This window comes from Micropterus salmoides, unplaced genomic scaffold (assembly GCF_014851395.1).
Source record: "Micropterus salmoides isolate LMB-PRFRI ecotype aquatic unplaced genomic scaffold, ASM1485139v1 Ms_hic_scaffold_23, whole genome shotgun sequence".
In the NCBI taxonomy this organism is placed as follows: Eukaryota; Metazoa; Chordata; class Actinopteri; order Centrarchiformes; family Centrarchidae; genus Micropterus; species Micropterus salmoides.
The window spans coordinates 12,019,294-12,046,139 of NW_024041484.1; the positions used below are offsets into that span (position 1 = coordinate 12,019,294).

The following is a 26,846-nucleotide window of genomic DNA, read 5'->3' on the forward strand; positions in this document are numbered from 1 at the left end:
CACTCAGACAAAGTTGTTATCATGTCTTAGTCACTGTCAGGCCACAACAAAGGCCAATACAGGTCTTCCCAGAATGGCTCTCAGAGAATTCCTGGACACAGCAAAACTGACCAGGGTCATTGCAAATCCTCCCTGTTTTCCCAACTATCAGTCAAATCAGAAGCCACAAACATATTAAACACATGAAAGCGGAGTCCAACTTTAAAATCCTGCCATGGTTAGCAAAACAAATCACTATAGTTTTGTTTTACTTGCACCATGGTCATCTGTAAAACACTGTATTACAGCTAACAATGCTAACACAGAGTACTGTCTGTTTTCTATCCAACCATCTACTTGACTGCATTTACCTGACCTACAGTATGTTCAAATTCAAATTAGCTTTATTGGCATGAATGTGTAACAACAATATTGCCAAATGTTAATGAGTCCCTAATCACTCCCTAGTCCCTTTTAGCACAAAGTGAAATCCAGGATGCTCCTGTGTTCTGAAAAATTGAGAATCACAGTTTTATACTCACGGTTGATTCAGTGATTATTGCAAACAGGAACTGAGGGTGTTATATATTTTGATACACATTAATAACCACATCAGAACTTCAATTGAGGACATTGAATGTAATAAGGCAAATCAAATCACAATGATTCAGTTAAATCAAGCTGGTAGAGATTATATTTTTAAAGAATCATTTTAACACTGTTATGCACAATCAGCTAATGTCTCCTCTCAGCTGTTAAATTGCAATTTGTCCCACACGTGTCCATGGTGGATGATTTCATTAAATCGCAATCTGTACAATAATCTCTGAGAAGAGGAGTTCTTGTTATAACCCAGTAGATGATTACAGTCTCAGTCAGCTGGATGGTTGTGCATTATTTTTGCTGCTGTGTCTGAATCATTTCGCTGCTATTAGAAGGTCAACAAGACACACACACTCAGCTGTTCATGTCTGCTGCGTCTTTGTGAGAGTGTGTCCATATGTCTGTTGTTACATGAACATCACTGTGTTTTGTATTCTTACAATGTCACCGTTACCCACGTGTGTACTTGTTTGCTTCTTGTTTACAAGATGTCCGTTTTGTGTGCACAGTCTATGTGATCTAGCCAAATTCCTGGCTGGCCATTTTTGGCTCATCTTGGGGCAAGCCACAGGTGCTCACCTTTGTTAGTCCCTCCACATGTCATGTTTTAAACATCAGGGACTTCCTGTAAGAGTTAGCCTGCTTCTGAGACAACACTTCAAAGTGCAGCTCCCACATCTGAGGACTGTTTTATCCTTCTAGAAAAGGAATGCATAATGGACACAGCACCACTGCACTTTTAATGATTCTCATATGAATTAAATATTACAGCCATTTTAACTGGATTACACGTGAAACTATGTGTGAGAGCGTGTGTGCTTGATACCTTGATGAAATATTGAATTAATGAAAATGGTCTTGCCTTGACAGTTGTGTGAAAAATTATTAGAAATCTTATTTAAAGTAAATGCGGAATATGACTTCGGTACACATTGGAATCTTGATTGTGAACGGGATTTTTATATTTAACATTTTTCACCAAAACACACTGGGTATATTCTTAAGACCTACGTTTGATTTTAAATGTAATCCCTATATCATACATCTGCAAAGCATTACCGTTCTTAAGTATCGATGCTGTGATTGCGGCAATCACAAGCATGTTTATGCTGGTAGAACACAAAATAGTAGGAAATTCTTACAAGAAAAATGACCCAACATTTCCTGAATAGTTTGGTGGACTACTCAATAAGCAAATTATTTCTTTGGTGTTTTATTATAATTAAATTTTTGGTCAGTGCTAAAATTTTATTTAAAAAAATGCTATGATGTTAATGTTATTAAAAACATAAATATGTGATGCACATGATAACACATACTTTAAATAACATACATAAGTACACTAACAAAGTATTTTTATATTGTAACTGACTCATTTACTTCCAATTTTTACAAATAACAAACCTTACATAACAGTTCAGCAGTTTCAGTCAACTGAAAGACTTCAGAAAGCTGAGTGAGAGAAGGAGGAGAAAGATGAAGAGAAGGATGCAGTGCAGCTTGTCCTCACTGTCAGTGCAGAGGAGATGTAATTAGTTAAAATGGAATTATACAATTTTTGCAGCTAAATCCGTTAGAGCACATTATTCTCCGTGAGCAGTGAAAAGGAGCTTGTTCACAAGAACACCTGAGAGTTTGTAGACGCTCTGCACACATGCTTACACTGAACAAAATTATAAACGCAACAGCTCTGGTGGACATTCCTGCACTCAGCATGCCAATTACATGCTCCCTCAAAACTTGCAACATCTGTGGCGTTGTGCTGTGTGATGGAACGGCACATTTTCTAGTTGCCTTTTATTGTGGCTAGCAAAAAGCAAACCTGTTCAAACCCATGTTGTCTGATCAGCATCTTGATATGCCACACCTGTGAGGTGGATGGGTTATCTCGGCAAATGAGAAGTGCTCACTAACACAGATTTTGTCAGATTTGTGTACAATATTTGAGAGAAATAGGCCTTTTGTGTACATAGAGAAAGTCTTAGATCTTTGAATTCAGCTCATGATGAATGGGGGTAAAAACAAAAGTGTTTATAATTTTGTTCCGTGTATTTATGTATGTGCTTGGATGTCCTGTTGTATATATATTCTTGCATGTCAAATGAGCTTGTGGAACTGTATCTACAGTATGCCACCTAAGCTAGTGAGTGTGTTTATCTGCGTTCAGTATTGTCAGTAATGGCTTATACTCCAACCTCGCTATAACACTGGTGAAGGCTGACACATCCAAAAAAATGCAAACACTTCATCAGTTACAGTTCAAATCATTGTTGATTTACAAAAACAATGCTCTTTCTTATATACAGTGGCTAACCAAGCTTTTGTAAATGTTTTGTGTATAATTCTTAAAGAGGTGGTATTATACTCATTTTCAGGTTCAAAATCATTTTTAGGGGTTGTACCAGAACAGGTTTACATGGTTTAATTTTCAGAAAACACAAAATTTCTTTTTATACCGCACATTTCTGCAGCTCCTCTTTTCAACCTGTGCTGAAGGCTTCGTTTCAGCTATGGAGTGATACATCTTGTCTCTAAATGATCTTTGTTGGGAGTTGCACATGCGCAGTTCCTAGTTAAGGACTACTAGCCAATCAGAAGCAGAGAAAGACGGGTCAGCGAAAAGACAGTAAACAGCTTTGCATTCAGCTGTAGGCTACATGTTGCCGACCAGCTTGGCAATATGGACTGGAGCAAGAGTTTCAGAGTGGTGAATTATTAATCTGTAACAAAAGTATCTTTCATCCATAAAGTTTTAACTGAGCTCTGTCTCTACATCACAGTAACTTCATGTCCATTGACTTCCTGGAGGGTAGCTAGTGTTTGGAAAGGAGAGGAGAGGTGTGTGCTGGAGCTCAGTGTTTTTCCACCGGTGTTTTTGAGGGCGTGTCAGACTAGTCGCTCGGTGAGCAATATGACACGTATTTTCTTGTGACATCACAAGAAAGCGGAAGTGAAGGCTGGACTACAAACGAGCTGTTTTCAGGCACTTCAGAGCAGAGTTATCTGTGGGAGATGGGAACTCCCTTTGGGGTGGACTTTGGGTTTTTTCACTTTGCAAACCTGTTACATGCACAAAAAAGATATTTAACTCAATAAAGGAGAGGGAAAAAGCCAAAAAGCATAATACCACCTCTTTAAGCTAAAGTTAAAATGTTAAATCACCGAATTTGGATTCACATCGATTATAAGGCAAATTCAAAGTAAACAGAAAATGGACCTAATCTTCACCGATCAAAAGCAGATCCAAACCACAGCAGCAAAGCTGCTGAGCAATACAGAGCAGAGGATTCTGGGTAAACTGCTGTGTAGTGGTTGTGGTCCTGAAAGGGGCACTTCATCCTTGACCCTCACTGTCCAGTGAGCTAGAACAGGATAGACCGGTGCTTAGCATTGCCTCTCTGAATGATGTCAGAAAGCTGTACTGTAGACAACTTTAATCTCTCACTTTGGCAGACAGTGAAAAGAAGCCCCGGTGGGCTCCAACTATAACTACGAAGATGAAGTCTTATTAAAATTATGCACATGATTGATTGCGAGACAGTCCCAGCTCACCAAAGGAAAGGCCTTCCAAGCCTGTGCAAAAGTCTAAAGACAAAATGCTCAGTACACAGAGGAAGAAAATAGGATATCTAATAGGATTTAATTTGTTTTATTTAAAGAATAGAGTGCAGTTCCCTTTGCTTTGAATGTTTTTATTTTCCGCCTGTTTCTAAAAACAGGAGATTTAACGACATCTAAGATAAGAGAGCACGTCACAGGTCAGTTTGTGTAGCCTTAAGAAATATATTAGAGTAAAAAATGGTCAAAATACTAATTGTGTGAGTCATCATCACTCAGCAAGGTAAAAAAAAAAGTGAGTTGTCACGACAGAGTAAGGCCAAGAAGACCATAGATCCAGCAATAAGATGGATGACCCGCTAATTCCTGGTGTGCTATGAGCCAACACCAGTGTTTTGACTCTTTGACCACTTTGCAAACATTTAAAAGAGAAAATTATTCAAGTCAAAAATACCGGTACTACACTTTATGTGTATGGTATGTCTGCATCTGCAGTCAAAAACCTTGGGTCTGACTTAATTCTTTTATTAAACATGAATCCAGCTGGTGAGCGGCATAAATCTATTAACAACTAATTACTTAATCATTAGTTACTCATTTGGTGCCCCAACAAGTAAAGTGATACATTGTACCTTCAGAGTTTTTAAATTCACCAAAACTCTGTAGCTCTTACTTCAGAGTTAATCATGAACAACTTACGAAGAAAGAGTCCAATATGTCGGTTAATTTTTACTTGATGATTCATTAATAATAATAAATAATAATAATACTATCTCCCAATCAGTTCTCTAGTAAAACATCATTATATACTATATAGTCTTTCATAGGCTTTGACATATTAAGAAAAAACGAATTCCAAATTCCAGTGTATTTAACTATATCCTCATTTTAAGACTCCCTCATAATTTCTGTATTATTTATTGGTAAGTTAAGTGCATAGTGTATTCAAAAGTATTTTTTATAATATCATTACAAACCAGACAATCATTGTTTTTAGTATTTTTGTAGTGTGAAATTGTCTCAAGACAACTTCTTCCTAGATGTATATGTTGTAAGAAACTAGTAAATGTAAAGTAAATACGATCTGAAACCATTGTCTAGACTGAATCAGAGAACGTGGCAAGAACTAATGGTAAAGACAGATGCAATAAAAGAATTGACTTCATTTTGGGAAATTAAATAATGCAAGAGCTGTTTAATGAGAACCAAGCAAAATATAATAAATTAACTTGGACCTTGCCAGAACTAATAATATAATGTTTGTCCTGTGGACAAAGAGCTGCTTGTTTCCTTTGTTCGACTAGGAGGCTAGAGGTTTCAAGTTTCCAACTCATTTTTGTTATAAACTGGAACAAGATTAACTTCTGATATTGCGAAATCATCTCGTACGTGCATGTGTTAAACTCAGACTTAAGTTGAGCACAGAGAAACATCCCCCCTTCAGCTGATGAATGTGATCTGAAGGTATTGTCCATACTGAAGCAGAGAACAAGAACAACTCAATAAAAGAGAGCAAGTGCCCAAAAAAATTCAATGATGTAGCAGTGACATCAGAGAGAGATTGAGAGAGAGATTGTCAAAGAAAAGAGGTTGTCTTGTGTAACCTATTAGATAGTGATAAAGTATATTAGCTAACCTGACGTAACAAGTAAGTGGATTATTGCGCAACCATTATGGATGATGTCTGAAGATATCAGAAATAATAGATTCAAGTCCAATTTTCTTTACTACGTGTATATACTCAGTTCAATTTAATTCAATTCAAATTCGCTTTATTGGCATGAATGTTAATAGAACAGTATTGCCAAAGCTTACAGAAAAATACAAAAAAAAACTATTTAATTAGACAGTTAAATAAATAAAACAGTAAACGTGTGTGTGTGTGTGTGTGTGTGTGTGTGTGTGTGTGTGTGTGTGTGTGTGTGTTTAAATAAAAACTGATTTTAAAAAATTTAAAAAACAGTAAAGTGTGTGTGTTTAATGAACTGTCGGTTTGTATTTTCTGTCTGATATATTGTCATTCAGCAGTTCTCCCAGTGTCGAAACACTACATTTTAAAATACAATTTATCCATACATTTATCCATTACTTTTTGCTAATTATTTCAACCATTTATCCATTACTTTTAGCGAAATGTTTAGACATACCTGCTTGATTACTTATTAGTTATCATGCACTCACAACATGTAGTGTGTTACGACTGACTGAATACATGGAAATATTTTACAATCAAATCATAATTTATATTTTTCCATATTAACTGAGCTACTCCACTATCACTGGAGAATCGTTGGAATCACTAAACTGTAGTGAATAGTGAACGGATTCGGAAACTTAGAGTGACTTATCTTTGTGCAAAGAGAACTATAAAGACTCAGAAATCAATATCAGAAATATTTCACTGCAGTTCCTCTGACCTTTGAATCCTCTAAAAGGGGATCCTACTCTCCCTAACCAACATAAAGTGCATTTGTGGGCCAAATTTGCAAGCCACTGTTTAAAAGGTGGAGATATATTGATTAACCACCCCACCCCCACCCCCCTTAACTTGATTGTGGGAAATTAAATAATGCAATAGCTGTTTAATGAGAACTAAGCAGAAAATTAAATTAACTTTGACCTTACCAGAACTAATAGTGCTGTGGACAAAGAGTTGTTTGTTTGCTCTGTTTGGCTATCTTTGTGTCCCTTCCGTTTGAACGAGTAAGCTGCTGTGACGAAGGGAGTAGTGCCAGTGCTCCTCTTCCCACCGGTGCATGAAAGGAAGACCAAGAATGAAAGTGAAGGGAGTGAGAGCAAAAGGCCAGAAGAGCTCATGCTTTTATCACATGCAGGTCTGTTCAGTTTTTATACTGACCTTCATTCAGGTCATGTCCTTACGACAAAGTACTCATATATTAGCTTGAATCTCTCCCCCAATATTATTATAGGCAATATTGTAATAATGTATTTTCCCAAACTTTAACTCTAAATGAATAAATGTAACAGTTCTCAAAAAAAACAAAGTGCAGCTTGCAGCCTTTTACAGAGAACATAGTAAAACATTTCCACATAAACTAATAATAATCACCATCCTTCCCAAATCAGTGAACTATAGAGCACATAAATCTTATTTGTTTCCTTTTTGTTAATACAATCAATATGATTTTTTTCAAAATGTATTTTCCGGTTCCTTTATTGGATCATGCTTCTCTGCCAGCCAACCTCTATCATCACTCCAACTACCAGTCTGGGGTAAATTGAGTAATTAGCTCTGCCTGAGTTCAATTTAGTGTCTCCATCATTTAGTCACTGCCTGTTCCAAGCGTGTTACAGAATTTCTCTTACTGCAGTTCCTCCTTTTGTAGACCACCATATGCCCCCTCTAATGCACATGCAGCCACTTCTTTTCCCCATATACTGTTCACCAAAACTAAACATTTGCACCAATTAACTCACAACTGGTCCTTCATTAAGCCTGCAGTGCAGAACTTTTGTCTCCCCCTTCTGACAGCGAGAGTAATGATCTGACACTGTCACACATGCTTATGACATATAGGCTCTGCCATACTGCTGCCAGTGCAGGAATGTTGCCACAGACACCATATTTAAAAACTCTTTTATACTGCTAATACAGAGAGATTTACCTTGCGGTGATAGGGCTTAAATCTAACGGAAGTTCATATATATATATATATAAGTCCCCCACTCTAGCTTTAAGCTTTACACTTAACTTGTACCCAGAATTTTACCAGAATGTTTGGTTTAGACCTCCCAACAACATGACAAAGAGATGCCGGACTAGAATACCAATGCACCTCACAATGTACATCCATTGCCAGTGTACAGTACCAGTGCAGGAATCAGTGTGCCATATACTGAATGTCTGCACAAAGTTAGGACATGGAGGTCAGGGTGGCGGCTGGGTGTAGTGCGTCTGACCTTCATGCAAGAGATGAGTTTGCTTCCCGTAGACCAACATTAACCATAACCAAAATCTTTCCCTATTGTTATTGTTAGTGTTTTAGTTGTCTAAGCATTCCTGAACCATAGGTTTTTTGCCATAACTACGACTTTTCCCTAACTTTAACCATACCACAGTTGGGATTGGCTTCCAAGCTAGTCCTGGTTACAAAATCATCTTATATCATCATATATACACGTGTTAAACTTAGATTTAAGGTGAGCACAGAGAAACTTTCCCTCTTCAGTAGATGAATGTGAATAACTAGAATCAGACTCTGCACATGCATCATTCTGCACAGTGAAGGTCAAACATCCAAGTGATATTTAAACATTTGAAGATTTAGGTTTTTTTTAAACCTTCAGTTCACTAAATTGCAATATATAAAAAAGTGTATTTTAAAATCCAACAGATGTTTTTGACTAATCCCAAGTTATGCTCTCTGAACACTGCTCACTCTTCTGTACTCCCACTAGTATCAGTGTTCAAGCATGAGTTGCATTTATTCTACTTATGCGTTGATAATGCATGCGTGAACTAAAACCAATGTTGCTTTTCTGTTTTTTTCCCCCTGCTGTCTGTGAAGTTTCCGCAATGAGAGATCTCATCAGTGATCCAAAAATGACAATGAAACTGTGTTGTAATTCTGTAAGTAATAGTTATTTTGAATCTCTTTCATCTCATCAAACTGTGCACATAGAAGTTTGCACAGTTTGCAACAGCACAAATGCATTAACGATTAAAGGACTTTACCGATGCTTGTACATGTTTTATCCAATTATATAAACTGTATATACTTTACATTACAGCTGACCATTCTCTGAAGCATACCATATGTTTTTAGATTGATTTCCTTCCTTCTGAGTAGCCATTGGTCTCAGTTCATTTCAGCATGTTAAAGAAATCAGCTCACACAAATTTAATTTAAAATAGGTAATCCATCACACATCTATGTACAATATCTGTGTATTCTGTCTATTAACATCAAATCAAAGATATATTATCTATGGTGTGATGTGGTTGTGAGCAGAAACTGTTTTAAAAACAACATCACACATTTACTCAGGCAAAAAATAAATCACTGAAATTTTGAATCTCAGAGCATGCCACCATACAAGAATTTACCACTGGCCCATACTCTTATCTGCAGTACAACATGATGGTAGTGTAACTTAAACTGTAAAATGTAACAAAAACTAAATGCAGTAAAATGTTCGCTCTGTTGATTTATATGGAAATCTGAAAGGTCAAAAATCAATTTAAACTTATTAAAATGGTTGTCAGTATTCGTTAATGTGATTTGTGGTCACTGGGCTAAAATGTGAAAACCTTTTGATCTTTAATGCATTTGAGCTGCAAAATGTGAGTGGAGTTAGCATAGCCTACATTAACACCCCTGGTTGTGTGCATTTTTGGCACTCTGAACTGTCCAGAGGTCATGAGTTAATTCTGTGCTTAGGTAAAAGACTTGAAGCCAGTCCCCCCAAAGCAAATGATCTTGATTTATCCTTGCACTTTTTTCCCTTTCACTCCTTTGCGTTTACCCTCTATCTCTGCCTTATCTGATTCCCTCTCTGGCTATCTCTTTATCTATTTCAGTCTCTCTTTCCATCTCTTGTTATGTTAAAGATCTGATGTGCAGGCAGAAAAGGCACCTGTGCGAGGCTAACGTGAGACGACACCAGTCGTTTCATCACAATGGGGAGCCCCAGAGACCAAAAGACTCACTTAAAAGGCGTATTTCAGGGTATTAATTGCTTGACATGACTCACCCAGGTATGGGAAACCTTTCATACGGCAATTAAAGGACTAGTAGAGAGAAAAAACTGTGCTGTGGTCAGCCAAGAGGAAGGTTGAAATATTTGTATCAAGCGGTGAGGTATTTCTCACAAAATCACGTGAAGTGAGCAGACAAAGTTACGGTGATTGAATTAGTCGCCCACCCTATCCCTCACTCTTTCATAGTGTGTCTGGTTCTGTACGTGAGTGGGAGTGATTTCAACTACATCTGCAGTTTTCGTCAGAACCTGGGGTTTATTATACAACTCAGGTAGTATGGTAGTTGGAATGAATCTCTCAAAATGTTTTTTTATGACTTTTTTCAGTGGTGTGACAATGCATTCTTCATATAATCCAATGAGTTTTTAAATGGTTTATGTCAAAAATAAAATTTGAAATTTCACAGCCCATAATCAGCAAATTTAGAGATGCAGTATGTGGTTTTTACCGGACACGCCAAAATGTCCTCTGACATACACATAATGAAATTACAATTATGTAAGTGTATCACATTATTATCATTATCTTTTTAATCATATTATTATTATAGAGAATGTATTACTCAATTTTCAAGAGTCTGTAGCCATACAGACAGTTGGCAAGTTCTGTAATAACTACAGTAATCTTTTCTCTGCTCCTTACGTCATCACTCTCAGTGCCTCTGCTACTTTTTAATCAGGTTGTATTCCTTATCAGATTTGTAGTACAGTGTTTGATTCAGTTTGGTTTGATATTATCTTTCCAATAGAGAATTCAGGGCTGAATTATTTCAATACCATTCTGAATCTAATGCCATTAATTTAAATATCTAACAATTTTTAGCCCCTACATTTGAAACAAGGCACTCTACCTAAACAGGCATATGACACAAACTTATTGACTGGAAATTGTATTCAAAGCCATGGAAATATTGTTGGCAGTCTGCAATATTATGCATCATATAACAGTAGTTGTGATCATCTACATTATTAATCCACTTTCATAGCATGCTGTAATATTGTTATTTGACTTAAGCAACGATTAGGCCTTAGCAAACATTCAGCCACACTCAGGTGCATCAGCAGACATTAACACACTACTAAAGAAAGCATCATCACAGGAGTGGGTGTGTCGGTTTCACTTACCTGTCCGTACCAGTTATATTCCAGCATTGTGGCAACACTCGTAGCATTCACAAACACCGACGATAAAAACTGTACTTGTATGCTCTTGTGCAACAACAAAAAAAGTGATAATTGCGGCCTGTTGCTCTCTTCTCAACCCAGCTACACAACTCTTAGTTTTCACTATGTTGAATTGATGTCGTCAGGACTTTGGGGGGCCAGGCGAAAGCTAAGCCATTACACACACATTTTTGTACACATGCACTGGCAAGCATACACACACACACACACACACTCACTCACACACACCCCTGGCTCTGCTGTTGAATTTTGGCACTCCCAGGGCTTACGACCTGTTGATAATGAACCTGAACCCATTATTTTGAGTCAATGAATTGAAAGAAATAGGGCAAAGAATGAAAGCCACAGGGCCAATTAACGGCATTCTTTGATGTATTACCCTCGCTCGCCACTCAACCAGACCGCTCTGCGCCTTTTGTCTTTATCCCCTCTGTTATTCATTAATTATTCTGAGCGGGGTCAGGGTTCGTGTGGCTAATTGTGCAGACCGTCTCTCTTTGAGGATGGCAAAAGATTCGCCCAACACTGACACTCCCCCTAACTGTGCCCAGCCACCTTGAATTATGCCAATTATTCCAATTCTTTGATTTTTTTCCCTCCCTCTCTCTCGGTTTTACATCCCCCTTCCCAACTTTTCATAGTTCAGTCTCCATCACTGGAATCTCTCTCTCTCTCTCTGTCTCGCTGTCTCTCTCTCTCTCTCTGTCTCTCTGTCTCTCTCTCTCTCTCTCAAACACACACACACAGACGTACAAACAAATGTATAGACATTTGGCAAGGATCTTGTATTTGAGGTGGGCTCAGGACAGTTAAGGTCTTCTAGGTTAAACTTCAGCTGATCAGATCTTTGAAGACCTCAGGCCATTTCTTTACATTAGTAATTTTACTCAACAGTACCATGTGTTACTCACACACACTCACATTTGTTAATGAAACTACTAAAAACATTAAAATAGCCTTATTTGAATGTATTGAGCCATATATAGAAGGTGTTATAAGAACACAGTATTGCTTTTTAAACTCTTGCATAGGTGTAAGACTGCTGATGCCCTTCAGCCAGCTCTTCATCAAGTAGAGTTTCAAACTGTGTGAAAGGGAAATTCGATATGTTGGGAAATATGTTTATGCACATTCTTGATGAGCGTTAGATCAGAAGATTGACTGTTTTTATGCTAAGCTAAAGTAACTGCTGCTGGCAGTAGCATATTATGTGTACAGACCACAGGAGTGGGATCAATCTCCTCCTCTAGCTCTCCAGAAAGTGAAAAACTTAAATAATTGAATTTAAATTTTAGACTCGACTGGACAACATTAAGAACTTGCAACCAATGCAGCCAACACCAGTGACTCGTGACTTCACTTGGACTTGAGCCTTTTGACTTGGACTGACTTGTTACCCTCCCCAAGCCCAAATATAAATTATGATGTAAACAAAATTGTATGCAACGCATCAACATTTAATTTAATTCATGAAATGATATGCCATTGGTTGTGTGAAACTGCCCTCTGTTTTTTTTCTGTATAGGTTAAAAGAAGAGCATTATTATGACTTGTTTAGGACTCAAAACTTAACGTTTAGGACTTGAGACTTGACTCAGACTTGCCTGTCTCGACCGGTCTTGACTTGGAACTTGACTTGGGACTTGGGTGCTAAGACTTGAGACTTACTGTACTTGTGACTTGTAAAGCAATAACTTGATCCCACCTCTGCATACTACTACTATGTTTCTTTGCTTGTTTTATTGTTATTTTAAATACACTCCACCCCTTTTAATATTGGTCTTCAAACTGAATGAATCCTTGTTTATAAGACTTTTCTGTCAGACTCAGTTTTAAAAGGCATTTAGAAATGCCTTACTTAGTTTAGGATGAAGATAAACTATTATCACTGTTAAATTTGTATTTAATTTTGTAATTCTTTACAAAATATCTTGCACTTATCTTTAATATGGGAATAGGGCAACATATGACCTTTTAATTTAGGCATGTATTGTACGTATTCATCTTCTTTTAGATGTGTTCTCTCCTTTACTTTCTTTATAAACGGACCAGTTGTGCAGTGTGCCTCAGAAAAACATTTTGACATTTACACTGGATTCCATGAAAATACAGGAAACACAGGCAACGTCATTCTGCAAGTGACATCAGAAGAAAAGGGGAGATGTAATTAGATTAGGAAACATCTAAAAAAGCAACCCATCTTTAACATGATTAGGAGAACAGACAGCATATAATAGTTTAATTGTCAGGCAGCCAGTTTATTTCCCTTCATCTGAAAATGTACCAAAGCATTGAATGAGGAGAGCTGTATCAAAAGTGAATTGTTTTAAAAGGTATCTTAAAGCAGATTCCACAGTATCCTACATTGTAAAAAAATTGGACTAGTACATTTCACTGGTTAACTTATTAAAGTAAACATATTTTTGTATGCTCTACATGGCCTACATGACCTTTTTACCTGCAAGATCTGAAGTTACTGGAAAACTCAAAGTGATTTCTCAAAGTGGATTCTAGGAAATAAGATTATTTGGCCATATTCCTCCTGACCTTTTTCCTGTCCTAATAATTGGTTCTGCAATTTTCATGATAAATTTATAATGTTGATCATTCTATTTTGATAACTATCAGGTTAGATCTATATGGGCTGACATGTATTGTACAGTAGATATGTACTACACAGCTTGTTGTAATGCTCACTGTTTGGTTATCATTAACCACTGTTAAATTCTTCAACAAAAACTCACGAAAAATATTAATTAACGGCCTTTTCTTCACGCCAAACAGAACAACTAAAAAACTAAATTAAAAGTAAACTTTGGAAATATAAAGTAATTGCCAACAAATTCGAACTAAATGGTGAAAGACAAGTGACCTGCTAACCTTGCAACATACCTTTAACCATGGTAACTGTAAACACCACATATTGCCACAGCAGTAGGATCAGGGGGGGAAATGGCAAACATTTACTGGCATAAACTACGTCTTTAGTTTTTGTTGACTAAAATGTGACTAAAACTAACCATAATCAAAAGGCTAGCATGTGACTAATTTACATTTTGGTCAAAAGCCTAAGGCTAAAACTAAAACAAAAGAAGGTGCCAAAATTAACACTGCTCATGAATCATGAAAAAATAAGACGATTATGAATCTGATGACTCAGTGCTGTTACTTTAAAAACCTAGATTACATCAGCTTTATCACGTCCAGTTAGATGCCAACTATCTCTTCAGTCACTCTTTGTTGCCTATTTGTCATTCAGGGAAGGAGGCCATGTAATATCACTGGAAGCCTACGCTAACCTTTTGTCTCTCAAGTTGTGTTTTTTTCAAATGGAGTCCCATGTTCTACATCTGTCCATGGACAGCCTTGAAAGGTTAGGTCCTCGGGCCATGTCTGTGTCACTGAGGCCACTGTCTCACTCTAACCTGTTTAATTTGGTGTCTGTGTGAAGCTTTGCCTATTGCGACTGCTCACCCTGTCTTTCAGCAGGGAACAAAGGGGGAGAGATCTTAACAAAGGGCCCTGATAAGATCATGTAGTAGCCACAAGCCAAAAACAAGAAGTATTCAATGTGGCGACAAGCCTAGCCTGGCATTTCGTACTGTCTTTTGTTTTGAGGACGTATCCTTGGGGTTACTTTCTTACCAGTAAATTTCTGATGCAAGTGTGTATCTCAGTATAAATAAGAGAAAATTAAGTAAGACAGAAAGTGCATTAAGTTTTGATCTATTTGCAGTGTCATTATCTGTGGTTTGTGTGTGCTTACAGTATAAACTTGCCAAGTATCAAATTAGAACCAGTTACAAACGTAGTTTAAGCCTATTCCTATGAAGATTGCACTGAAAACAAAAATCACATTACCCTTGTGATTTGCTTAATGGGGTGTAATATAATATGTCCCTCTATTTTGACTCTACAAAATTCACTGACATTCAGAGGAATGTTCGCCAAAGTAAGATCAGTTCACTAATGATTTTAAACCACATCATTTTGTTCATTTCCTCTGAAACTTTGCGGAGTTTTATTACTGTTCACCTCGATGTGACAGTGTAGTTATGTGACCATATTCATGCATACAATACATAATGTGATACTTTGCACTTTCCCCAGAAATCTTCTTTTTTTGAACACGCATCCAACAATATGCATTGGATTTCCTCATATATCACACAGTTTATTTCACATGGATCATAAACACAAACATACAGACACAAACACAGTAGGGATTTCTGAATACCATTTATGTTGTTGTTCCCCCCTCTGAGCTTATCTAGCCTCCGGGGAGACCTCCAGCCCATTCCCTCCCTCTTCCTTAAACACAGATTTCCAAACCCAGCGGGAAACCTCTAGTGGTCCCAACACACAGTCCCTGCTTACTCGCTCGCTGATGCACACTGTCCACTTCCCCAGCCACACACTAACACTACTACTCTACACATAGTACCTTTTTTGCCTCCTTTTGAATCTTATTAGTGCATGAACTTAGTTTAACTGAAAAAGACTGTCGACTTCACTCAATTAGGCCTAATAGGATTAGGTTGCTGGTATGGGCCTGGAGGTTTAAATGGGAATGGAATTTTGGCAGACACCTGCTCCATCCATTGCATTAATCTTATAAAGGCTATGGAGTATGCAGGGGCCCCAGTTATGCCTAGGGTTGGATGAATGGCTATATTAGGCGCATGGGTTTTAGCCATGATGGCATCAGTACCGGAGGAAGTGTGGCCCAGTGGTGAAAGGGGGCATCAGTGAACCAAAAGGTTGAAAGGACAGTAGGTAGCTACAACAGCCGACATGCATTGATGTTGACCAAAGCAGTAAATCTACTTTAGTACCAACAGTAAAGCCCTCAGAGCCAACAAAAGCTGATTAAACATCTTTGATTTTTAGTTTTTAGTCACTTGTAAATGTTGAAAGGTAACATAATAAGATTCAATATGGAATGCAAAATGGATTCAGACAAACGTTTCGAGTCAATACAATTGACCTGATTCAGCTGCATATTGCTGGAAAATGTGCGGAGAACCCTTTTTCATATGTGTGGATCAATTAGTGATTTTTTTCATTTGTTCTTCAACTTCACTGATTGTTTGATGAAAGCTAAAGTTGGGTGTTAGATTAATGTCATATTCACATTATATTGTACATTACCACCGTAATTACCTGATAGCAAACAACAGGAAATGTGTAACATAACCAAACATTTTCATTAAGGCTTGAATTTCATATATTTGAGGCTAGCAATGGGAGTAACAATCTCAGAATAATGCAAATAAACGTCCATAATTGGAATTATGGGGGGCTTTCAAGCGGGAAGCTTCTGGTCAGCAAAACTGATGCGAATGCGGAACTCCCTTAAACCTGCATTCTACCGAACGGCCAGCAGGGGGCGACTCTTCTTTTTGCAAAAAGAAGTCCGGCTCCATTAGAAATAATGGTAAAATGACCCTACTTCTCAGCTGAATAATTACCTCAGTAAACACTTTCCTAATGAGTTTATGGTCTCAGTCGCTAGTTTCATGTCTTCTTTAATACAAAATGATGTTCATTTAGTAAATTATGGTCCCATTTACCTGTCCATCAGCCTAGAGTGACTCGTACCCACGGCACTGTGTAAATTTAACCAGCGCCATGAAAAAGCTCATTAGAAGTTGGCTGTTCACTTTATCTGGTGAGTACATTTAGTTCTAAGCCTGTTGTTCGCTAGACCAAATTGTCAGCCCTGTTAAAATGACAGTTAACGTGAATTACAGATGAACCTAGCTAAGCAAGCTAGCTAGCTCCACACACGGCCGTTAGCTCCACCATCTTGTCTAAATGTGGTCACGTCCGGTGCCACTGGTTGCAAAAAATCAACATGACATCGGCCAAGCTCGAGGCTTCAAAACGGCAGTCCACAAACCAACGGGGACATCACGATGAATATGTCCACTTCTTATATACAGTCTACGGGGGCTTTCCTCTTCTTCCCGTTCAGCTGAAATGGTGTGAATCCCAAGTAAGTTTCCATTTTCTGCCTGTGATTCATAATACAAGGACCATGGTCAAAAACACAGCCACCGGACACAAACCCATTGTGGTGATGTTCGAGGGTAAGAAAGGTACAAATACAAAGAGATGGGGATAGAGCGGGAGTAGAGAGTAGAGGGCTTGATGAGGCCCATGCTGTTAAGATAAGAACAGTCATTGTCTCTTAATACACTGAGAACAATGTCCTTTTTCAATGTCACTGATCACTTTACTGTTTGATCTAATCCGCACAAAACCTAATCACTGGAACACTTATTCCATCCACATATGTGAGATATAAAGAAACATTTTGAAATAATTTATCTTCATATGAAGCAGTAATGCAAAAGAATGTGATTGTGCATACTGTAGATGCCAATTGATCAAAAAATTTATCTGCGGATCAAAGCGCAACTGATATTTACAGTTTCATTCATCACTATAAGCTTTCCAAAAATAGAACATTAGCCATTAAAGCTAGACAAGACACACAGAAAATGTGTAGCTTAGGCAAAAAACATGGAGTAAGGAAACCAAGAGCATAGAAGTGACATTAAAGAAGAGGTCAAGCAATTACACACTCTAGAAGCACGAATGCCAAAGGTGCTATCAGGTTTTTGATCTAAACTTGTAAAAGTCAATTTGGGACCAGTCTGAGACCACACACACAGGCTATATACAGTACGAGCACTCGGTGCTCAAAATAGTTCAGACAACAATCACTAGCCTCATTAACTGTTATGAGGGAAAGATGTAGATAAAGAAGCAGACTTTAGCCACGTTCAGACGGACAACAGCATGGTGTGATAATACATATCCACCTCATTCATTTTAATGGGGCTGCTACTTTGGCTAAGTGGGGGTGCCAATGTAGAGGGCTCTGGCAAAAAAGGCTGCACCTGGCTCAACTGCAAATCTGCATCATCTACCAATGTGCTGCGTATGTTCCTGGTAGATTACTTTGTGAACACCATATTTATAATTTCCGCCGGGTGATTAAAGATATAATGATTGCCGCTGTTACACTTATTTGAGTTGTAAAATCCTGTATATCATAGTACAACCCTGTCTCCGAGAAATTAAATTGTAATGTAATTATTACAAGCATGTATTGTATTTAAAAAATATGATACTAGAAAACAAAGAAATACCATAATGCCATAATCAAATTATATATATAAGTATAGATATGACTGATTGAATGGTGGGCTAATGGATGCAACATTGGTTATATGTCAAACCAAACACACACAGTTTTTTACATACAGCAGCATGCTTGTACCCAAAATGCAATGTCTTTACTTGCTCACCACCATTAGTAGCATTAAGAAAGCAAGTATGTTTCCACATGTATTACCAGATGGTAACAAATGTCCTAGAGTGTAGTCAATCCTCTTCGTAACTAATCACCATTCTTCCCAGGGGTGTCATACCAAGTCTCATACCAACACCTCACAAAGTCTTTCCCGGAGGTCTCTCCATGTCTCTGGATGCTGTGAATAGCTATCTTGGTGGCCCTGAAACCCCCCACCGCCCCACCTTGAGGGATTATGATATGTTTTTATCCAGAAGTAGCCTGTGTTTTTGTTCTGCATGTCAATTATTGGGACAGTCCAATGACTTGATCTGTGCTGTTTTGCAAGAACAATCGGTGTAGGAGGTCAAGGGGGAGGTGAAGTGTGTGTGCATGTGTGTGTTGTTAGGATGGAGTTATGTCCAGTGTGAGACACTAAAGAATTGTACATGAAATAGCTTTTGGGGGGTGGGGGCATTCTGTCTAATCCTATTAGTGTCTTAGATAATTCTGCCATATCAGACGGGGTCAGGGGAAAGTCCTCTCTGAAAAATCTCTCCAAAAGAGAGAAATGTCATCACCTAATCATGCAAAAAATTATTATAATATATATAATAATACTATAATAATTATACATTTATTTAGTTTTGTTAAATTATTTTTAATTTCTGCTCATCTTAAATGAGATCTGTAATTACGCATTACACTAGCCTCCATACTTACACTGCATGACACCATTTATGCTAATTGGAATAGTGACAGATCACTTTTCCATACTTGGAATTTTGACTGATTTGCTTAATAACAAAAATGTCTGTTTCATCTTGTTTTTTGAGGCACAGATTATTTTGAGAGTACGCCTGTAATTGCTGATGTTTCGTGATAAGTGGAATATGAGCTTTGGAGCTCTAACTAGTTAATTCATGCTCACAGAAACACGGATGTTATAGCACTATGGTGGTTCTGAGCTATTAGTGTGTTATGAGTGAGCGTAAGATGTTTAAAAAAGAAAACAATGTTTCCTTTACATGTGTTAATGACAGTTCCATGCCAACAACTTAAAGAAGCCCTCTTCATTAGCTTTCTAACTACAGTACATTACTTGCATACTATTACTATTACTTACATACTTGTGAACTGAAGAAAAACAGTAAGCTGTTTAGGGAGTGCCCTTTAGGGATATTTTTTCAGGTCACAGACAACACAGTTTAAGCCTGTGGCAGTATGCTTTGCAAATCAGAGTACTATGGAGAATGGGTCAAAAACTTGGTGTGCAGTCAGTCTGTAAAAAAATATCCCATTTTAATAATAAGCATTTTATTAGACAGATCAAATTAGAAAATATACATCAATCTAACTTCTCACTATGTCTCACGATAACTACTGTGATGGTTACATGGTAAATTGGAAATGCATTGTAATTATAAGCAACGTTATACTACACCCACTTCTTCTATGTCTGAAGATTGACAGAAAAGGGTCTTATCTACACAGTAGATACAGTTAGTTAACTTAATTATTATTACATATGTTTCATTTATTATCTCATGTATTTACAAGTTATGAAGTTAAATATAATAGAAGGGACTCTGCTATGACCACCCTGCATTTCAGGGTCACTGAATTGAAATGTGGTTGATATATCAAGATCAAGCTGAACCTTGCTAATCTGATATACCATATATGGAATTAACCTTAATTGTGTGCAGTTGCTGGTGATAGCGTTCTGTGCTCTCCACTGACATATTTAATGTTTCCTGCACATTGTTCCATCCATCTGAATCATTACACTAGACTTCTCTCTGTCTCTATCCCTCCATTCATTCATCCGTGCATCCAGTCCACCGGGCAAACCGCAGTCCAGCCAGCCCAGGCGCTCAGCCAGTCCAGATGGGTGGTCCAAACCAATCACCGCTGCTCTCCCATGTTTTGGCCTGCTAGTGTCCCTGCTGCCCTGACACCCTCCTCTTTTTCTGTGCTCTCTCCCTGTCTCACACATTCCTCTGATTTCTTCTCCTCCTTAACACAAATCCTGGCTAAGGCTTGCCTTTCCTCCTAAAATGTTTACAATTTTTCTCCTTTTTTCTTAACTCTGTTCCCCTTAGTATCTCAGTTTCTCTCTTTCCTTTCCCACCTTTGCATTAGCAAAAGCCTTAGCGCCCCTTTCTCAGTGCTTTTTGAAAATCTTTCTTCCTGACTCACCAGTCTCTCCGTGACTGCCACTGGTACAGCAGGGAGGCATAATCCAAAACTTGACCTTAGGGCTCAGGTGTAAATTACTTTTTGTGGCAAATTGCAAAATGTTTTACTAGTTGTAATTGTGCTGTAGCTGACCTTGTGGAGAGAAAGTGTTTTCAATGTGGATCAGTCATTTGATCACACTTTCAAATCTACAATCAAACATTTCACTGTGCAAAATGATGGGTCTTTGCAGTTAATGGTTCTAATGTTTTGTTGTAAGGTTGAATTGAGTGTGTTTGCAAAGACAAAATGACAGTTTAAAACAAACTACTACATTTGTCTTTGATTGCCACAGTGTGTGCGAGCTGGCCAGCTGAATTTGTGTGAATTTTTGCACGGCTTTATCCACCACTAAAGTTATGTGTCTGCTTCCACCGTGACTCACAGGCTCTGCCACAGATATTAGACAAATAAACCTTGAGTTGTGTGTTGAATGTTGTACATGACAGCAGTTTCAGAACACACAAGATTTGGGTTTGGAACATAGTGCTGGCCTAAAACCACACTGCGCAATTTAACAGTGGACTGGGAATAATGTATACCAAGCAATTTGTTTCATGAAGAATCTACTTAATATGGAACTACAGGGGTTTTTTTTGCGAACCTCCTGAAAAACTGACTTCCATATATTGAAATCCTGTGATTTTAATGACCTTATAGATGGGTTTCCAACAGCTTCACGCTTCAGTGAGATGACTATGGAGAGCAGAAAACAAACCAAAATGACTGAGAGGAGATCAACATAACCCTAACGGTAGTCCTACCCCCAACTCTTAAATTGCTCATATCATAAAAGTAATGGGTGGAAAATGTTTACTATCTCAAGAAGGAAACCTCCCAGTTAGCTCAGAGTGCTAAATTAGATATTAGCTCCTGAGCCTAGGATTTAATATGGTGCAAAGTAGTGGAAGGTGATGTGTGTTTATGACTGTCTATTTAATATTGCCAAAGTTTTTTAGGCTCTTTATCTATGCTGCTGATTGATGCTTCAGCACACTCACAGTTAATCTCCTATTACCTGTAGAGTTAACTGTGTATAGTCTCAGTTAGCATTATCATTGTTACTAGCTGCTTCTGTTTCTCATTAGAATTTCATGTGCCATGTTAATTAGCTCGTGCTGACAGGCCAAGACATGCGTGTGGTTAAATATTTGTGCTCCATACAGTTTTTTTCTACCCTATTGCATGTGCATCCTGGATTATTTGTAAAAAGAAACGCATCTGTTTGATCAAATATTAACTGAATATACATTTTCAGGAAATTGTGGGCATAGTTAAATTTTCGACACTTTTAGCCTAGGAAATATCTGGTATTACTATGTCCTTTTCTAAATAGCATTATGGAAGCAATTCTGTTCTTGTTATTTTGGGAAATAATCTTTCCTCTCTTTACCTTCACCTGCATCTCTCTAACCTCTCATCCTCAGGTATTGAAGGGGGCAGCTTGTATCCTGAGGCAGTAATCACCTCACAAACACTCATACGCATTTGTGCATGCACGCAAACACACACATTCCACACCAGAGCAACTTTAGCACATGAAAGTCCCACAACAGAAAAGAGAAACATGCTGCAACAATGCTTTGAAGTCTATCATCCATCTAATGCAGGGTTGATTTTTGTTCCTCCTCCTCTAATAATCTGATTCATATCTCCCTTCCTAAAATTCCCTCCCATAAAGCCTAAGAGACAACTGCAGCCGATGTGGGAGTCATTTGGCTCCTTTCACAATAGCCCCAATGTATCCCAAACATCCAAAATTCAGTCTCACTTTTGCATCAAAGCAATGCAAGAAAATAGATCAGATTGTTTTTAAAATCCCAAATGAGTTCTACAATCCTTCTGCAATCTAAAAAAAGAACGCATATAGGCAAGAGCGCATGAACACACACAGTATGCGTACATTGAGAGGCATACAATAATTGCAGTAGTCAGTTATGGCTCAGTGATCTGTCAGCACATTGTGTGGGTTTTTTAGTTGCCTGGACAATGGTGCTACAATCCCCAGAGACAGAATTCCAAAGAAATGACCCCTAAAACACAAGAGTTCATTCAAATGGTTCCTGACGTGTGTGAACAACAGTAATATAGTCACAATCAGGCTAGTATGTATCAGCAGATGGCAGATGGTTACACACATACTGTAAGCACACAAATGTATTGCTGCTGAAAGCGCAATTGAGTAGGCTAATATCAATAAAATACTGTGTCAAGATGCTCTATGTCTGTAAATGGTAGCCTGCTAATGAGCATGTCTACACAGTAATCTTCACTGTAACAGCCCTGTTTCATTAACCTTTTATTTTTTAAAAGCAGTGCTTTTCTCAGTGGTTGGGTTTCATATTTATGACAACTGATGCATTTGACGGAGCTGTAATATTATACATGTGACAACATTTTTTAACCTGACAGCTCAGTAATTATGTACCTGTGGTGATATATAGGCTATTAGGGGAAGTGTGTGGATAAGAAAAACTCACATTAGTGGTGGATCTTTTAAACTGGAGGTGATAGTTGTTTACATTGTGGTCACAGTTCTTTTCTGGACACTATATATATGTAATGTAATGTAAAGAGATTGAGAGAAACAAAGTGCAGGTAATGAAGATAAAAACAAAGCCACAAAAGATACATAGTAGGAGACCAGTTGATGTATAGAGAATAGCAGGATAGAGATACTGATCTTGATAACAGTGCAACCAGCTTACTCTACAATACTTTTTCATGTGTTATTTTTATATTTTTTATATTATTAGAAATATAAAATACTATATAAATAAAACACAGATGCAAATGTGTCTTGTATGTGTATATATATATATATATATATATATATATATATATATATATATATGCAAAACAATTTTGCATATCATATTATATTATACTATATATTATAGTACATATATAGTATATATATAATATATATATATATACAGTATTATATTATACTGCATATATATTAAGTATTATTGAAAAGTGAATGAATGAAAATTAATTAATTAATGCCTTAAAGAGAAATTAGATAAATGTCACTTTTTTATGTTGATTTTTAGGCTAGAAACATGGCTCTATGGGTGGCAATGTCGGCCGGTGAATGCAGCACTTGGGTCCACACTTAAATGTCTCAATAACGGATGAATTGTTGTTTTCATGTCTCCCTCAAGATAAGCTGTAATAAGTGTTATTACAAAATGATTGCATGCTTAACCTCAGCATGTTAGTGCAGCTTCACCAAGCTGCTAGCATGTCTTAGTCTTGTTGATACATACTGGGACACAAATAATGCTTTGATTGTGATTTATACAGTGTTGACACAACATTCTGTTGTGGCTGCCTACCTTCCATGTGTTTTGGGGTTGGCACCAAACAGGGATTTGATCTCTGGTGTAGGCTCCACCATAGGTAAACTGAGAGAGCGAATGATGAACGGTGCCGCTGGGCCGAGGGGGGCAGAACTGAGGCCAGCTATGTGGATGTGGTCCAGAATCACATAGACACTGTCCTTCATCTCTCTCACTAATCACCCACTGGTTGTCTGGGCTGGAACACGGCTGAAACATTTCTGACAAACCAAAAAAAGGAAATAACAGTTAGTCAGTAAATTAACCAGTTATGTAATGAAATTTCCATATTATCCTTATTAAATCATGATTGTTCAGTGAATATCTTGTTAAGGAGAGGGCAGAAGGGAGATGCACAGGTGGATGTGATTGTGTGTGTACTTGCATGCGATTATGTTCATTAGCAATTATTGCATTCCAGCAGTTACTTTAGGCAGACTAGAGCTAATTGCAAAGGTTGCCATAGTTTGACTGGGTTGCTAATCTTGAAAGTTTGACAGTTTCATATAAAAACATTAAACATTTTGTCAATGTTCAACCACTTTACAACACATTAGTCAATGGATGGACATGCTTGATTATTGGCGCGACTGCAGTAACAACAAGCAGCATGCCCCAGATCAAAGCATCATGGAGGCTGTGGCTTAACCAGAATCAGTTGATACATATAATCAAAAACCTATTTGATTTGAAAAACATTGCTGCCAACCATCCTTTTATATTAATTGTTAATATCACTAAATATGGCAAAAAAATTATTTTCATTGTTGCAAAACAGAATATATTAATCAAATCAGTAGTGTTTTGTGTCATGAATATTCTTCTTCCTTCACTTTTGTCACTGAATGGGCAAAAGAGCATCACGCACAGTGCTTTGCTTGATGCTTTTAATTAACTCCAGATATTCAGACTTTCTTAAAGTTTTATCCTACAAAAGATACATGAAAAGGTCTAGCATTGAGCATCACTGATGCCATACAAATTAAAATATACCACTTAATTTCGTCGTTGAAGGCTGAAATAAAGGTGATGGGCCACAGCTGGAATGCACTAGAGAACATGCCCAGAAGTGGGTAAGATGGGGAGAAGTTGTCAATAGCTGGTCCCAGGGGGAACCAAGGGTGCAAGTATAAAAGTAAGTAAGTGCTTCATATCTAAATTACAATATCTGAGTGCAAATTAGATGTCACTGCCACTAAAGTACTAATGGAGAAGACATGCAAAATAGGAGACTTGTACATTTGCTACGATGCAGAACTGACTGAACACAAAGAAAAGGTAGGTGACGAAAGTACAACAGTGTGTGTGATTATAATCTCAGAGTCTAATTTCTGCCTCTCTTTTCTTCTTCTCTCTCCTTATGTGGGAGGCTAATTGGCAAGGCATATGGCTGCCTGGCTGTCCAAGCATGGTACTAACAACTGCCTTTATTCTGTCGCCAACATTGCAGAATATCTCTGCCGCGGAATTTGCCAGGCAGTTCTAGGCACCGTGTAAAAATGTGTAGATGACGTGGATCGGGCATGAGAAAACAGGTTTTTGTCCACCTAGCTGCATTCCTACAAGAATGGTCATTTGGAACAACTGGTTTGTTTGTGTAGGTTTTCGCCTGAGTCTTTGTCTGTGGTTTGTGAGCTTCTCTGTTAGCCCGTGAGCAAGATATCTCTCTTAAATGACAATTACCTGGCTTAACACACTAAGAGTGTTTTATGGGTATGGCCACTCAACTAGACTTTTGTCACCCAGTTACTGCTGCTCCATTGCTAATCCATAAAGTGTGTATTTACAGTAGGTTAAATGGCTCAGGGTCAATACGTACCTGAAGAGAATATATTTGACTTTCGTACATTTGAATTTGCCAGCCCATACTGAACCACTCACTTTTAAATAATTATTTTATTACATTTACAATTCAGGAGTTTAGTTGTCTGATTGCAGTGGCTGAACATGGAATGTTTAGCTGTAATTCTAATGCTAGCTTCATAAATTCAATTTAAGTTTTGTAATTTTCCAGAGACATCTTGACACAGGTTTTTGTAAATAATTTAGGTTTAACCACTTACTTGACATCATTCATCATCTACGGCTTAAAAATATTGCAGTTTCCCATGGTTTACTTAAGTTAATGGTGGCAACCACAAGCATATTTACCCAAAAGCAACATTCTAGTTTGACTGTTAAACGGTTAAATGCAAATCTTAAATTGAACATGTGATCATTATCTCACGTCATACACACGGTTTGTGTGTGAAGGCGTTATAAGTGAGGAATGTTAATCCACTGTTGGCAGCACTGAACAAGGCAGCTGCCTTCCAATTGTCACTCAGCCGATAAAAAGCTGAATCTCAAGTAAAAAGGTTTTTGCAGAATATGAATTTGTGGCTCACAAGTTAAGTTTTTAAATCCATGTAGTCATTATTATTATTTTGTAATTTATTGGTTCAATATTAATGTGATCAATTTAAATAAAGCCCATGCAAATCAATTATAATAGAGTACTAATTACCTTGCATTAAAGTATTCTTTCTCCTTGATATCACCATTGCAAATGCAGAATGAAAAAGGAATCCATTAGAAAGACCCTTATACTCTACTATTGTCTTTACAGAACACATTTTGTATCATCCATTTGTGGATAACAGCTTTAAATCACAGCCTTTATGATTATCATGGCATCAGTCAGGGGACCAGATGTCCATTACAATACTTGATACTTGCATTTTTTTTTTAGTAGTGTGTTTGTTTATGTTCTTTTTTCTGCTTCTACTGTATTGTTTTGTCTGTCTTTACTTCTCCATTTCCACTAAACTATGGGCTTTCTGTGATGTGTTCCTTTTATGAACACCCTCAGGCAATGGCTGCATTCTCACACTCTCACTACTAAGGACTGACATAGGTTGTTGAAGTTAATC

The 26,846-nt window shown here is 37.6% G+C and overlaps 1 protein-coding gene across 4 annotated transcripts in view; it reads right to left on the reverse strand.

Moving 5' to 3' along the window:
* tfec (transcription factor EC) overlaps positions 1–26,846 on the reverse strand; it is a 45,306-nt gene that overhangs the window by 12,767 nt on the left and 5,693 nt on the right. For all 4 annotated transcript variants that reach the window (XM_038739131.1, XM_038739128.1, XM_038739127.1 and 1 more), the window contains exon 2: positions 23,932–24,155. In XM_038739131.1, the coding sequence (XP_038595059.1) occupies positions 23,932–24,153 (222 nt within the window). In that variant the 5' untranslated portion in view covers positions 24,154–24,155. The remainder of the gene's footprint in view (positions 1–23,931; positions 24,156–26,846) is intronic.